Source organism: Geotrypetes seraphini, chromosome 6 (genome assembly GCF_902459505.1).
Source record: "Geotrypetes seraphini chromosome 6, aGeoSer1.1, whole genome shotgun sequence".
Lineage (NCBI taxonomy): Eukaryota > Metazoa > Chordata > Amphibia > Gymnophiona > Dermophiidae > Geotrypetes > Geotrypetes seraphini.
In genome coordinates, this window is record NC_047089.1 from 66,013,400 (window position 1) to 66,030,713 (window position 17,314).

At 41.7% G+C, this 17,314-nt stretch overlaps 1 protein-coding gene across 1 annotated transcript in view; it reads right to left on the bottom strand.

Annotated features, from left to right (window-relative positions):
* Positions 1-17,314, bottom strand: part of GTF2F2 (general transcription factor IIF subunit 2) — a 201,648-nt gene that overhangs the window by 22,204 nt on the left and 162,130 nt on the right. The window contains exon 8 of the mRNA XM_033949420.1: positions 4,830-4,973. Coding sequence (XP_033805311.1) covers positions 4,830-4,973 — 144 coding nt within the window. The remainder of the gene's footprint in view (positions 1-4,829; positions 4,974-17,314) is intronic.

A 17,314-nucleotide genomic window follows, 5' to 3' on the forward strand; every position in this document is an offset into this window, starting at 1 on the left:
CACCAGCCAGTAGCTTGGGATAACCGCAAACCCGAACCATACCCCAGCAACAAACTGAACCAGAAAAAAAAGGGGGGCGGGTGGGTGAGGAAAAGACGCCTCGGAGGACCCAGGAAGGCACCAGGTCCTCCGAGGTCCCAGCTTTATCACCTCCATTTGGCCGTTACTCCTGCGCTCCACCTATTGGGAGGCAGCTCAGCGGCGGGAAAACCAGCCGACCGCTAAGCTGTCTCCTCTCCTCTCTATACCCGCCTACCCAATGGGAGGCAATGTGTGCCCTCCATCCCTGTGTTACAGCCGCCCATCAAGACGAGGGCTCTTGGGCTCTCCTATACCACTATATCTCCTACTGGATTCAAAGCAGTTTATATCATTGCTGATCAATTTTTAATTCATATTTTCTCAAGTCACCATTTTGCCAGTATGAAATCAACACTTCTGAAATCTTTTTTTTTTCCATTCTTTTAGCCAACTATGACAACAGGGTTCAATGTTTTGTTTTTCTAAATCACACCCATTGAAGATTTACATTCTTCAGATGGGACTTTTTTTTTTGTTCAAAGTATCATATTTATTTAAGGTTGCAAAAGCTTTCTGAATGTATTATGGCATTATTAACATAGTAAATGAGGGCAAATAAAAGACCTGTGTGATCCATCTAGTCTGCCCAGCAGTCTTACACTCATCATCTAGTAATTATTCAATTTACTTGCTAAGCTCCTTTTTAAGATGTCCTACCCTCCCCCTACGAAAAGCAAGACCTGCACTTGGATGATATGAATGTGGTATAAAATGCGCATACTTGCTCCTGATGTATCTTGCCAAATACAGGACACAGACTGTAGAAGTCTGTCCGGCATTGGCCACATTGCCCCAGTGCTGGAGTCGCTGTCAAAGCTAACTCCAGCCCATCCTGATCTGTCTTGCCATATAAGGGACAAAGATCATAGAAGTCCATCCGGCATCCTCAAGATAATGTTGTAAAGGTACTTCTGAAATCAACAGAGCAGGTGACTAAAGGGCTCATTTTCAAAAGAGAAAAACATCAAAAAAATGGCATAATATGCATGGTATTTGGATGTTTTGTTTGCTAAAATGTCCAAATTGCCATTTTCGAAACACATTTTTAGGTGGCTTTCTATACTATTTGTCTGCAGTGTGTCTAAATCTCAAGGGGGCATGTTGGGGGGTGGGGGTGTTTTGGTCAGGATTAGGGTGTGCAAATCATTTGCATGCAAACTTGATAATGAATCAATTGTTGTTTTAAAATCAGCCAACAGCGAGTCAGTCACTATCTTTAGTGAATCTGGGCCATAGAGAAAAATAAACATGAGCCGAAAAAACTAGCTCCTACTGTCTCGTGTGTAGGAAGGCAACTGGAAGTTAGAAGGCAGTCCTGAGGTAAGAGGAGAGGGTCAAAAATATGTAAATGAAGCCTCCTACAAGAGATCTTGCGAGATGAGATGCATGACCCACTTGTCCAGGAATAGAGTGTGATTGAACAAGAAAAAGAGTTTGGGCTTGATGGGATTTTCAATAGAAGCAAACAAAGTCTGCAGAGAGCTGGATCTGTCTTCTACACTTGGTGATATGCACTAGTAAAACTTAAATTTTAATGGAGTTGGTTTTCAAAATGACTGACAGACATAGATGCAATTCAAGCCATTGCTATGTAGGACAAAAAGAGGAGTCTATGGCCTCTCCATCACATCAGATTGTAAACTTTTTCCTCTTAAGACCATTAGACCTTCTTCTGGAGTCTCTTTGTGAAGTAAGGAGGATTTTAATTACATTCTCCAGAAAACTTCACATTATCCTCTCAACATTCAGGCTATAAAAGAATTCTTCGATTTTGTGATTAAAGGAGAGGAAGACCTCAACCAGATCAGTTTCCTGATGAACAACTTTCACAGAAGTCAGAGACAGAGCTATCTTGACCTAAATGAAGCCATAAATACTAGCTTTGAATTTTTTTTTTTAATTTCAGAAGTGTCTTTGCTACTAAAATATTGGAGAATACTTATACAGAAGTCCCTTTTTACAATCTAGGAGGAAGGCCTATGAGGCTAGTTTGCTATGCATTCCTATCCTTGAACAGACCTGAAGAATCACCTTGTTCAGAGAAGGTGCAAACAAATCTACTGTAGATGGACAATTTGTATGGTTGTAGTACTTGATATGGTTTGTTTTTAGGATATTGTCATTTTCTAGCAAGTATATAGATCTGAGGCTCATCCCATGAGATATGGCTTAGTTCCACATCCTGACAGTTTCACAACCTAGAAAGTATGATCTTGTTTTTCTCTATTTATTCACATAGACAATCAAGTACAATCAAACCTCGATTTGCGAATAATGCGATTTGCAAGTGTTTTGCAAGACAAGCAAAACACTCGAGCAAATCGTGCCTTGAAAACCGAGCGTTGACTCGATTTGCGAACCCCCCATGAGAACCAGTATCGCCCCCCCCCCACCGTGAATGCCCCCCTGAGAACTGTCATCACCCTCCCGCCCGCGAACCGACATTGCCCCCTCCCACGGCGCGAACCGGCATCCCCTGCCCTTCCAAACAGAAGCCTTTACCCCGATCTGGCACCAGCATGCAGCACCAACCCACATGACGTGCCCGAAGATCCTGCCTCTTGCCTGGGTGCAGATGCTCAAGGCCCAGCCCAGGTAAGAGGCAGGATTTTCGGGTACCAGCACATCTTTTGGGTTGGTGCAACGTGCCGGTGCCAGATTGGGGTAAGGGCTTGTGTTTGGGCAGGCAGGGGATGCCGGTTCGCAGGGGGAGGGAAACGTTTGCGAGCAGGGCGATGCTGGTTCGCCGGGTGGGGGAGGCGTTAACAGGCGGGGGACAATGCCGTTTCTCGGGGGTGGTGGTGGAAGTGTGCCAGTGGCTTCGGGGGTGGGGGTTGAGGTGGAGCAGCGCCGGTGGCATCGGGTGGGGGGGGAACGAATCAAGCGAGTTTCCCTTACTTCCTATGGGGAAACTCACTTTGATATACGAGCACTTTGGTTTACGAGCATGCTTCTGGAACAAATTATGCTCGAAAACCAAGGTTCCACTGTAATTATGTTCTATCTAGATAAGGCAGCCAAGTAGGATTTGTTGCCATGAACCTTAATTTCAACTACCTAGAGATTTCCTCTCTATTTTTAAATTCCCCCACCAAACATTCTATTGGATCATAGTATAAACCATCGTGAGCCGAGGGCCATGAAACCTAGATTCCCTTTGGGAAATTACAATCATAATATCCGACTCCGACCATCTAGAGCTTAATTCTCCCACAATGACCATAATTCTCGCCTCTCAGGGACTGTGAACATTGCCTTTGCAGCAACTCCAGCTCCAGATGATCCAGATAGCAGAAGGGAAACAAACAGTGACTTTTCAGGTGATAATGTGCAGGAATTAGCATCAAAGCCTCTAGACCAGCCAGCTGTACTAGATGTTTTAATGAATAAAGACATGTAAGTAAGCAACATTTACCTGTCTAGATTGCATATATATATATATACAAACTGATTATATGTATATCCTTGGGATGCAGTAATTTAAAGGGTGAATTGTGGTTGGGGGGGGGAGAGGGAAATGTGGGTGTATTTTTAATCTATTATAGGTAATATGTAGAAATAAAATAAAAACATAAAGGAACAAATAATACCTTTTTTATTGAACTAACTTAATGTAGTTTATGATTAGCTTTCATAGGTACTCTTAATTCCTTCTTCCTTAGATCAAAAATCTATTATAAAAATATATCTGTCGGTGTCTGCACCTTCTCTAAGGCATCCACAAGTACCCACTCCCAGTATAGACCTGGGGTCTAAATCAAGAGGCAGTGGGTCCAACTTGGGTCCTCCTACCTGTTACTGCAACCAGGAATCCAAAATGTTCTTGGTTGTAGGAATACTCATTGAAAAGCTTTGTGTGCTCTTATTTTTTCTTTTTTTAATATTTTGAATCATACAGAAAAGTGTTTTCTTTTTATTATTCAACTTGTATGTACTGTCCAATATTTATGAATGTTGTTATGTAAACCGTATAGGATTTATACGGTATAGTGCACCCCTGCAAATTCACGGTCCCGGTCATTCGTGGTATTTTCTGATCGCAAATGACTGGGTAGGAGAGGGCAGCTGGAGAGGCAACTAGTGAAGGAAATCAGTCGCGGTATGCTCAGACTGCCTCTTCCTGTACTAAAGTCGGGCCTCACCAATCAGGAGCTGCGCGTCAAAACAGCTCCTGATTGGTGAGGCCCGACTTTAGTACAGGAAGAGGTGGTCGGAGCATACCGCAAGTGATTTCCTTCACTCGCCGGTGCTCTGGCTGCCCTCTCCTGCCTCTCTGGTTGCCCTCTCCTGTCTCTCCTACTAAAAATCATATTTGCGGTTTTTCAACACTCGCAGGGGTTCCTGGAATGGAACCTCCACAAATATCGGGGGAGTACGGTATATAATTTTTAAAATAAATAAATAAACTGTTCCCAGCAAACAACTGTGCATGTGTCTGTGTTCTTCTAGGTATTTTTCAAAGGGTCCGTATTTAGCAGAGCTTTTGTAGAGAAATGGAGCACATCCTGACCTGAACGTTTCAATTCCCCCTCAACAAGCTATTTAAAAATAGTCCTCACATGTTTAAAAAAAAAAAAAGTGAAACATATTCAGTCACATATATGCTGAAGCAGGGAAGCTTATTAACATAGGATTTTAGGAATATTATATTCAAATATGATATAAATAACCACATTTATCAAATACACAGGTGAAATCTGCAACAGAAACGTCAAAATATATTAGCAAAAGGGAAAAAAGAGTAATACCACAGGTTGTTTTGTGATGTCCACCAAGTCCTTAATATTGTAATACTGATGTTTTTCAAATGCTGAAAAAAGCATGTCCAAAACTTGCTGTTTATCTGCCCGAGCTCGTTTACCATCTTCTTTTTTCTTCCTTTCATAATCAATCTGTTCAAACAGAAAATAAAGCCTTAATGCTTGAAAATGACTGCACAGATACTTTAAGGAAAATGTGCAAGTTTATAAGGGATTGTGATCTCTGTTCTAATAGACTAATGAAGCATCTTAGCCAGTCACTGACTAGTTAAATCGCTTGGTCAGGGCTAGCTGTTAATATTCAGCAGCAATTGTCTGGCTCAGTGCTGCTAAATATCAAAGCCGCTAAATATCAAAGCTGGCTATATCAGGGGCTTTCTGGGGCAGGAGTCAGCACTTGATTGCTTGAGTTCTGATATTCAGCTCTTAAGCGGCAAGACTTACTGCATAAATGGGACTGCAGAAAAGTCTGCCCTATTTTAAGTGGTAATCCATGGCTGCTTAAGGGCTGAATATCGACTTAAGCGGCTATGTATTAGCTGGGCTAAAAATAAATGGATATTCAAAGTCAGAGCCTGCACAGATCCCAGCTTTGAAGATCTGGAAATAACTCAATCAGCAGTAAGCAAAAAGCTCACCATCTGATGGCTGAATATTGACCCCTATGTTTTTTTATGGAATAATCTTTTTTATTAATAAAGAAGAAATCACAGTACAATCAGCAAAACAAAGCAAGCAAATATAATAATAATGCCTTCCCCCACCCTCCCAATAACAACAGCTATCAAATGAGGAATGTGTGTGCCAGTGATAACTTACTATTTATTTAAAACACAGCTTTGCACCCTGGGGGGGGGGTCAAAGTGGCCCAAAAGGCTCGCCAAGTGCGTTTAAATTGGGGTGAGTTTTTTTGTTTTTTTTTAAGAGGATCAATTTTTAATTTTTTTTCAGGTAGTTTAATTAATCCTCCCGCTTTAGCAATGATTATTGCATTGTCATTTTCTTGGTAGGGTCTGTTGGTTTAGCAGGTTATTAACTCCCCCAGATTCTCAATCTTGATCAAAAGCCAAGCGACCGGCCTCAGATCATGGCTCAAATGCTGCACTTGGGCCTTAGTCAAATGTCACCGTACTAAATTTCAAAGCTCAGTTTGTAAACTGGCAAATGTTTCAGGACAGCTGTTCCTTCAAGATGGATTTTAAAACTATCATATTTGCAGGCCATGTATGCTAGCCAACGTAGAAGACCTTCTCTCAAGTCTTAACAGGAGGTACATGACTTCAGATTTTCCTAGAAAAAACATCTGGTTTTCAGAGTAACTTGCTGACCTAGTTCTTAGAACAAATATATGCAAATTTACATTATGAACATGTAGATTCCTGTAGTATCCAAGTAGCAGCTATGACTGTAAATACGTATGCACACCCTCTAATATTCAAAGCTGTTTAATCAGCCAGAAAGGGCCACCAGCGCATAGCCTTTTGGTGCCTAAGCATGAATGGTCACTGTGAGATAACTAGTTATCTCTGCTGAATTTTCATGGCCAATGCCGAAAGTTAGCTGGCTATATTGTGTGATAACCAGAAATATTCAGTGCTGATTGGTTAAGTTTAGTGGGCAAATTGGACTGCATAAATAGCTGTCCTATCTTTGCCTGCTATTAATTTTTAACCAGCCAGTGCTAAATATTGGCTTAGCCAGTTAAGGGGTCCTTTTACTAAGGCGTGTTTTCCATTGGTGCAGTAGGGTGTCTAGGGGTGGGTGACCTCGGCAAAGTTGCACACCCTGAAGGAGACAACACCTGAGGAGATGGAAAGCGTTGACATTGCTTCTTAGGGACTCAATGCTGCCGAGGCTTGCGACACTGGTTGAGAGGAGGATGGAACATAAGGAGGTTATTAAGGAATCCACTGTGCTGGGATTCAAAGGCAAATTAGATGCACATCTCCTTATGAGAGACATAGAGGGATATGGGTGACTAAAACTACATCGGGTGTATACCTGACTGGGCCTCCGCGTGTGCGGATCGCCGGACTCGATGGACCATGGGTCTGATCTGGAGATGGCAGTTCTTATGTTAAAAAACTAAAGGAAGGACAGCCAAAAAGGATAAGACCCCCATACGAAGACAATGTCCCACCTCAGGCAGAAGCCCGGATGAGGGAAAAAGTAAGAAGAGGTGTTTTTTTTAAACCGAAGAACAGAAAATAAAGTTCAAAATTAAACTATGGTCAAAGACCAAAATACAAAGACAACGCTGATCGGACAAAGTCCAGAAAAACACACTTCTTTGCTTTGCAGAGAACGAAGAACTGAAGAACCGTTAGCCTACATTGGGCGGGAAGGCACTTGCACATTTGCAGTGCGGGCAGTCGCAAAGTTTCTTCAAACTTAAAGTGACAGTTCACTTTTCATACTGTCCGTACTGGGCTCCATGGATGACGTCACTCACATGTGAGAATATGTTGCTTGCTTGGAATAACTTGCCAAGGGAGATTAGAGTGAAAACGTCCTATAAGAAATTTAATGTTTTATTGAAAACCCGTCTTTTTGAGTTAGCTTTTGAGCCAACAAAATAAACCCTAATGGGTGAGGACTGAGGTATGCCTGGGATGCATATGAAACATTTGATTTAGTTCTCTCTTCTATAATAGAAGTTAGGACTCTGGGGCTACAAGGATATGATTTCATCTTTGAAAGAGATTTGAGCTAGGACTTTCTATCTTTAAAATGTTTTTAATTTGTAATTTTGTAAACCTCTTAGTTCCAGTGACGGTGAACCGTACATCAAATTGACAAACAAACATCCATGTGGCACTCTACTATTCACCCTCCTTCATTGAGAAAAAGGGCCATTCAACCCTACCCTCTGTTTTCTGTCCAATAAACAATTCCTAATTCATATAAGAACACTGCCTCTTATCTCTTGACTATTTAATTTTCTCAGGAGTGTCTCATGAGGAACTTTGTGAAAAGCTTTCTTAAAATCTAGATATACTACGCCAACTGTCTCACCCTTACCACGTTTATTCACAGCTTCAAGAAATGAAGCAAAGTGGTGAGGCAAAACTTCCCTTGAATGAACTCATGCTGATTGTGATATATTAAATAATGTTTGTCTACGTGTTCCGTAATTTTATTCTTTATAATATTTTCCACTATCTTGCCTGGAACTGAAATTTCCCATATCACCCCTGAACCCATCCAGGGATCAGGCATCTCCCACTGTCATTCTACCAGAACCCTCAACTGTGCCACTACATAGTGCTCTTGAGGTTGAAGACCCACAACACTCCCTAAGCTTTCTGTTACATTCCATGTAAAAGTCTAGGACACTTCCAAATAAAATTAAAAACTTGTTTTTCCAAGGCACAGAAGGAGTGCTCGGGGACCAATCCTAGCAAGGCCTGAAATAAAGAAAGATGTCAGGGGAGAACCACCACTTTGATACTAGCTATGCACCTCAACAATGATAAATTTAGCTTAGCCTATCTATCCAAATCCTGTCCCAATTTATTAAAAAATAGGATATAGTTAACACACCAAACAAAATATATAGTTCTTAGCACATTAAACTCAAAAGGATTGATATCTGGGTTTAGAAAAATCTGTCGTAGCCAACATAATTTTTTAAAACCCTGCTAAACTCTGTGGGTTAAAGATATTTTTCAATTTTTCTGAAGGTGTATGTCTAGGGAGAGAGAGTAGGCATTACATCATGGACTCAATTAGTGTAGTAGAAACAAACAAAACTGCAGACTGTGTACAAGATGCAGGCAAAAATTTTAATTGTACCAAAATTCAAATGCAAATAAGTAAAATAAAACCCTTTTATCAATCAAGGGACCCGACACGGTCCGTGTTTCGGACAAACCCTCGTCAGGGGTCCATGGTGAAAAAGGTTGGGACATACCATAAAAAATGAAGATAAGTAACAAAGTGCCTGTATATTGTGTTCGCCGAGGATTGCTGCAAAAAGTAAAGGGTTTTATTTTACTTATTTGCATTTGAATTTTGGTACAATTAAAATTTTTGCCTGCATCTTGTACACAGTCTGCAGTTTTGTTTGTTTCTCCTGCTTGGTTTTTTCTGCAGACAAAGTTGGACTTTCTCCTCAATTAGTGCAGTTACATTATCACATGCTAATTGATTATCACAGAATTTGCATGTGGGTCTTTACTATTTATAAAATGAGTGGCAGTAAGGGCTCATGCACTAATTTTTTTTAAAATTAAGCTAATAGCAACATTTATGCATGGTCAATACCAGTAATTCAAATAATGGAAAATCATTAACTTTACTGCTGTTGTAAAAATGGTCTTAGTGCTCCCTTATATGGGTTCTTCCAGCACGCTAAAGCAATTTTTACCACAGCTTAAGTGAAAAAAAACAAACCCCTAGATATTTTATATATTACCTAATCTTGGTTGCAATTCTATGCCAATAATTTATGAATCAATACTGTCCATACTTGGGAATGGTTGTATAAGGATTCTAAATGAAGAAGGGGGGGGGGGTTGATTATCACATTTCTCTTAAGTTTTCAAAACTAATTGATGTATTGCAATGAGCTAATTGATATTTTATTACTTGACAATTCTTACTAAACTAAACTAAACCTTAAGTTTGTATACCGCATCATCTCCATAAAGATAGAGCTCAGCACGGTTTACAGGTAATTTAATAAATGAGGGAAGGGCATAATAAGAAATTAGAGGTTTAGAAGAGGATAGCTAGCTTTACATTTTAAATAGATAGCTTTATGTTTTGGAGAAAAGTCAGGTTTTCAGATGCTTTCGGAATAATTGGAATGAGCCTAGGTTCCGCAGCAGGGCAGGGAGGTTATTCCAAAGCTCAGTGAATTTGAAGAAAAGGGATTTCTCTAATTTACCTGTATACATGATGCCTTTTAACGAGGGGAAAGATAGTTTGAGTATGTGGGCAGATCTGGTAGTGTCAGGTCTCAAAGAATTCCAGGATAGTGGGATTAGGGGAGGAAGAATGCCATTTAGGATCTTGAAAATTAGGCAGGTACATTAAAGTGAATCCTAGAAATCACTGGAAGCCAGTGAAGTTTTGACAGAAGTGGGGAAACTTGATCGAATTAGCTTTTTGCGAAGATCAACCTAGCTGCAGTGTTCTGGATCCGCTGAAGTCTTTGAAGATTTTTTTCTTGGTTAGACTTAGATAAATGGAATTACAATAGTCCAGTCTGGAAAGAATGATTGATTGTACAAGGACAGCAAAATGTTGTTTGCGGAAGCAGGATCTCACTTTCCTCAATATGTGAAGATTAAAAAAAACATTTTTTACCAAGAGAGTTGAGATGATCATTAAAGGAAAGTGTAGAGTCAATAATGATGCCCAAAACTTTGCTTGAGAATTCGATCTGCAGTGTGGGACCAGAAGCTAGTGGAATGAGCGTGGGTAACTGATCTAAAATTGGTAACCATAGAACCCTAAAAAAAAAAAAAAAAGTTAGATCTTGCCTAATTATCAACCTGTTTTGTCCCTTCCAGTAACAGCAAAAGTAACTGAATGGATTGTCTTGATGCAATTCAAATTTCCTGGATAAAGGTGAAATTTTAATCCCTTTTAATATGGGTTCAGGAAGGTACCTTGCTCCGCTTAAATGGAAATTAGAAAAGCAGAATGTACATTACAGAATGTATGCTGATGACATTCAGGTTTTTTTCTTCATTTGACTCTTCATTGGATGCAACTTGGAACAGAATATGTGAGCTTTTTGTACAAGTTGTTGGATAGCTACATATGATTTTAGATAGACTTCTGAAAAGTTTTGATAAGATATGTGTGATGAAGTATTGACATATGTATAAATAATAAGTTAGGTTTTTATTATGTATGTACTCTTGTAATCTGTATTGAACTAAAGCAGAATATAAGCAATAAAGTATAAGCTTGCACTGAATGTAGCTAAGACAGAAATATTAACTGTTGGCCATGCTTGTCTGCCAATATCATGCTTGTCTGCCAATATCATCCATTTGTTCATGTTAAATTATGTAATAAGTATATTACCATTTGAGAATGACACAATGGCTGTTACCTGCGGCTAGCTGCGGGTAACCCGCCGAAACGAGGAGAGAAAAAATAGTGGTCACTGTGGGGACAAGGCCATTCATTGCCCTGTGGAGCGCTTGGGTCTTTCCCTGCCCCGTGGGTCTTGTCTCTGCAGTGAAGTAAGGGAGCGCGCGTGGTCCAGCAGCCCCCTCCTGCCCAATCGCTGCACCATCTCCCTCCCTCCCTTCCCCTCACCTGTGTGTTAAATTTAATTTTTCTTCTCCCAGAGGCACGCTTTCAACAAGTTGCAAGCGCAGCTGCTTGAATTGAATCTTCTCCTCTGACGCAACTGGAAACAGGAAGTTGCGTCAGAGGAGAAGATTCAACTCAAGCAGCTGCGTGCGCGACTTGTTCAAAGTGTGCCGCTGGGAGAAGAAAAATTAAATTCGACACATAAAGTTAGGGGAAAGGAGGGAGATGGCAGGATGCGGCAATCGGGCAGGAGGGGGCTGCTGGCCTGCGCGATCCATGACCGTGCATGCTCCTTCACAGTAGGAAGGAGGGAGTAAAAGGGAAAGAGATGCTGGGCCAAGAGGATGAAGAGGGAGACAAATATTGAACCCACAGCAGGAAAGAGAAAGGGGAGGACAGGCAGGTGAGCCAGATGCTGGAAGCGGGGGAAGAAAGAGTGAAAGAAGCTAGATGGGGTTGGAGAGGAGAGAGACACATTGGTGTGGAAGAGGAAGAGAGGGGAAATCTGGACAGAGACCTAAAGGGGAGATACATGGGGGGGGGGGGGAAATTATGTGTGTGTGGGCATAGGGACAGAGATATAAAGGGAAGATTCATGGGGGTGGAATATGGACACAGGGGGAGCAATGCCGGACACAGGAGGTAGTTTACAGATAAAGAGGGGAGATATTAGAAATGGGGAAAATAGGAACACAGAAGAAAGATAGTTTGCAGCGATGGGGACTGAGCTCATGGGGACAGGGTGGAGACGGGAACAAATTTTTTCCTGTGTCATTCTCTAATTACCAATGACAAGCTTGTTGGTTACAAGTTGTGTTAGATTCTGTACTTTTTCTAACAGTTTATTGAGAAAATTGAAACTGATGTAATAATCTAGGTGTTGTAATGCTGCATTTTATTAAAGCTTTATTATTGCAACTCACTGTACTTTGGTCTGCCAATGTTGACAATTATAACATCGCAGATAATGCAGAATGTGGCAGCTCATCTGGTATCAGGTATTTCTTGACTCCAGAACTGTATAAGATGAACTGCACTGGCTACCAATTTATGAGAGAATTAGATTTAAGATATTCTTGCTGATATTGATACGGCAGGCACCTTATTTATTGATAGTACTGAAACTTTATCAAACAATGTTCTCGTATCAAACAAATTGGCTGTTGAGATCTGAAGATGCTCATTTTTGTTCTTGCACTACTATTGATAAAGAAGACTCACTTTGCAGATACAAGAGCCTGTTCTTCAACTACAGAGCCAAAAAGCACAGTTACTTACCGTAACAGGTGTTATCCAGGGACAGCAGGCAGATATTCTTAACGCATGGGTGACATCACCGACGGAGCCCCGGTAAGGACACTTTTACTAGAAAGTTCTAGTTGGCCGCACCGCGCATGCGCGAGTGCCTTCCCGCCCGAAGGAGGAGTGCGTGGTCCCCAGTTAAGATAAGCCAGCTAAGAAGCCAACCCGGGGAGGTGGGTGGGATGTAAGAATATCTGCCTGCTGTCCCTGGATAACACCTGTTACGGTAAGTAACTGTGCTTTATCCCAGGACAAGCAGGCAGCATATTCTTAACGCATGGGTGACCTCCAAGCTAACAGAGAGGGAGGAGGGATGGTTGGCCATTAGGAAAATAAATTGTGTAACACCGATTGGCCGAAGTGCCCATCCCGTCTGGAGAAGGTATCCAGATAGTAGTAAGTAGTGAACGTGTGGACTGAGGACCAAGTGGCAGCCTTGCAGATTTCCTCGATGGGCGTGGAACGGAGGAAAGCCACAGAAGCAGCCATAGCTCTGACCCTGAGGGCCGTGACAGCACCTTCCAGTGAGAGACCGGCCCGAGCATAACAGAACGCAATGCAGGCAGCAAGCCAGTTGGAAAGCGTCCGTTTAGAGACAGGGCGACCCAGACGGTTAGGGTCGAAGGACAAAAAGAGCTGAGGAGACGAGCGGTGAGCCCTTGTACGGTCAAGGTAGTAAGCAAGGGCACGCTTACAGTCCAGTGTGTGCAATGCCTGTTCCCCAGGATGAGAATGGGGCTTAGGGAAAAAGACAGGCAACACAATGGACTGGTTGAGATGAAATTCCGAGACCACCTTGGGAAGGAATTTAGGATGGGTACGCAGAACCACCTTGTCATGGTGAAAAACAGTGAAAGGTGGGTCGGCAATCAGTGCATGCAGCTCACTAACCCTCCTGGCAGAGGTGATGGCAATGAGGAAAAGCACCTTCCATGTAAGAAATTTGAGTGAAGTTGTGGCAAGAGGCTCAAACGGAGGTTTCATGAGGGCTGATAAAACCACATTCAGGTCCCAGACGACTGGAGGAGGCTTCAGAGGTGGTTTGACATTGAAGAGGCCTCTCATGAACCGGGAAACCAGGGGATGAGCCGTAAGAGGTTTTCCGAGGATAGGCTCATGAAACGCAGTGATGGCACTGAGGTGGACTCTAATTGAGGTAGACTTGAGGCCAGCATCGGAGAGAGAGAGCAAATAGTCCAGTACAGTTTCCACCGCCAATGAGGTGGGATCGTGATGATGTAGTAGACACCAAGAGGAGAACCGGGTCCACTTCTGATGGTAACATTGGAGGGTGGCCGGTTTCCTAGAGGCATCCAAAATACGACGGACAGGCTGAGACAGATTCTCTGGAGAGGTCAGCCCGAGAGAAACCAAGCTGTCAGGTGGAGCGAGGACAGATTGGGATGTAGTAGAGACTGATGCTGCTGCGTAAGTAGAGTAGGAAACACAGGGAGAGGAATGGGCTCCCTGGAGCTGAGCTGGAGCAGGAGGGAGAACCAGTGTTGACGAGGCCACCGAGGAGCGATGAGAATCATGATGGCTCTGTCCCTGCGGAGTTTGGATAACGTCCGCAACATCAGAGGCAGGGGAGGAAAGGCATAGAGGAACCAATCTGTCCAGTCGAGCAGGAATGCATCCGGGGCCAGACGATGAGGAGAGAAGAGTCTGGAGCAGAACTGGGGCAGCTGATGGTTGTGAGGAGCTGCAAAGAGGTCCACCTGAGGAGTGCCCCAGCGAGCAAAGATGGAGCGGAGTGTGGGAGGATCCAGAGTCCACTCGTGAGGTTGAAGGATGCGGCTGAGATTGTCAGCCAGGGAGTTCTGTTCGCCCTGGATATAGACAGCCTTGAGGAAGAGACTGTGGGCCGTGGCCCAGGTCCAGATGCTGAGAACCTCCTGACAAAGGATAAATTATATACTTCCTTTGCATTAATTTGTGCAGCTCTTCAACAGCTTTTTATCTTGGCTCATCAGCTGGGTACTTTGAAAAAATGTATTATAGGTTTATTTTACAAAAATATTTCTATTTGCATTTTTATAGTTGGAAATAGTTTTTGTTGCAAATGAGACAAATTGGGAGTCCAGCTGAACCTACTAAAAACATCTAAGAAGCAGCCCATTCCTTCTGAAATCTCTGTGTTCATTCTCAGTTTTTCTCTCTCTTGGCTGCCATGTTTTTCAGAATGAAATGCTTTAGTAAATTGGGCATTTCATCTGGGGACACTTCAATATCTGGAAATTTGCCAGTACAAACCTTCTAGCAGGTAGAGAAGCACTTTACCAGCAGGTGCACTGCTTCAGATTTCCTCTTCCCACAGATTCACATTAGCCTTTCTGAAAACACTATATTCCTTTTCTACTTTGGGTTCTTATGTGTCGATGCCATTACTTCAGGTCTTCCCTTATGAGCATAGGCTAAAGTCATGTCTTCTTTCCCCTTCTGCTCACAAGACTAGTGTTGCCACCTCAGACTTCTCTTACACAACAAATTGGGCCAAAGAAATCACAACCAGACATATGGCAAACACTGGCTGATGACATTGCCTCCTTCAGCTGGAACCTATAGGGTCAATGACCACCCTTCTTCCCCTGCAGTCAGTAATAAAAAGGGCCCCAAATCAATATATCAAAATGTGCTCCAAAAGCAGGGAGGATCCGCTTCAGAAGGTAAGGGAATGGCTATTAATGTAATTCCTCCTTCCCCGGCACCATGCACTGTAATGCCTGCTTGATTGGTATTTATGCCACTGCCTGTAGCAGCCACCTTTAGCTAGGGCCAAATAGGTTGAAGCTAGCTGCTTCCTTATGTGGCTAAAGACTCTTCCCCCTTTGACTGCAGAGGGCTCTCTCCTGCAGATCCATGTGTCCAAGGGACGGCTTTTGTTAGCATGAATTGACATTGGCATGCCTGCTATGTAGGAGATACATTTAGGTACCAATAGAAATGCAATAGACTTGGGCATATTTATTGGGCATAAACTTTCAATGACAAGAGTTTTATTTAATCAAAAGTATCAATAACCTCCAACATTTAAATTATTTACACACATATAATGCTTTAGAAAACTTTGAAAAAACTTGAGGTTGAAAACTTTCTATAATTGGTTGTATCCTAGAAGTAGCACTCAAATGCTACTTATTATCACCAAAATATACAATGCTGCAATTAATGACATACGTTAGCTTATATAAAAAGGAAGGTAGGGGAACTAAGAAAGCTTAGAAGGCGTAATCTATGTGAATAGCATAAATCATAAAGCTATCTGCACATCAGCGCATTGTAATTAATTTGTTTAAATCCAAGCTTTGAAGTAATACAAGGAAATAGTATGACTAATTCACAGTAGGACACTCATATACTATTATATATGAACAAGCCATTAAGGGGCATCTTTGCAAGGTGAGAATTATTTCTAACCAACTAATTCTGAATTGTCAAGTGGGTGTAATAGTGCAATAAATGATACACAGAAGTTATATTATAAAAATACAATAAAAAAACTTTTGAATCAGCCTAATACAAAATAGACCTCCCCACTCCGGAAGTAAGACTGTTTTGGACAGAGTACATATTAAGAAAGGTAAAGACAAACTTAAGAGAAAGAAATTTGTGAGATTCAAAATTCAAAAACATGACACTTCCTTGTAGTGCAGGCCACTGAAAATTCTCATGTATGGAAATCCTGAGAAAATGAAATTGCTTATTTGAAACAGGTCTTATCCGAAAAAACTACTGTAGGCTGAGAGTGAAGGAGTAGCTTAATATTTACTGCAGTGGGCTGAGGGCCTGGGTAACTGGGTTTGATTCCCACTAAAGCTCCTTGTGATGCTGGGCAAGTCACTCAACCCGCCATTGCCCCAGGTACAAAAACAATAGAGGCAGAGAAAGACCTCAACAGAATATGTTCTGGGGTTATGACAAGGTCATGACCCTCTACCCTTTAAGATTGAGCCCACTAGGAACAGAGAAATACATAATCGGCTTTGACTGACCCTTTACTGTTTACTAGACATATAACCTTTCTGCAAAAGCCTCTTACTATACATGCAAAGTAGTTCTGACAATGCAACAATACTGTGGTTTTCCTCAGTTTCATCTATATAGTAGGACTGCATTTCAATTAAAATTTTAAATGGATATCAATCACACAATTATTGCCCGCTGCAGTTCCTTGTGATTTTGGGCAGGTCATTTGATGCTCAATTGACACAGGTACAAAATGAGTATCTGAGCATAATATGTAAACCACTTTGACTGTAACCACAGAAAGGCAGTATATCAAATTCTATCCCACCACTGGCGCTATCTCTGGAAATTCAATGCTAGGCCAGGTCTGGGCTCCGGGACTGAATTTCCAGGTATATAGGGTAGTGAAACAGCCATTATGATATTCAGGACTTAGCAGCTATGGCAAATTGCATCAAGATTGACTTTTCTGCGGTCCTCTCTTGATGCGGTTACTTTGGCCAGCTAAGGGTAGAATACCCCCAAAATAGCCAGCTTTGGTTGAGTGCTAACTGAACATTTTTAGTAGCACTATCTGGTTCAATGCTGCTGAATATACCCAGTTAGCCCCAGACAGGTGACTTAAAGTCCAGGATTTTTTAATGTAGATTTAATTCCTTTTTTCTCCTATTTATGTTTTCAATCTATACTGTAGCAATTCTGTTATTTCTCTTCAAGTGTTCAACTTGTACTACAATTTGAAAATTAATTAAAAAATAAAAATAGGAAATGTTGTGACTGCCTCCAAAGTCGTTTGTAAATGTCTGCAGTATAAGGGGCCAGGCTGAATTGTCACCAGGCTGAATTGTCAATAAACATCATTATAACTATAAGTTATAATTTGCCCATCTATCATTTACTGTTAGGCTAAATTTTATCCCAATAAATAT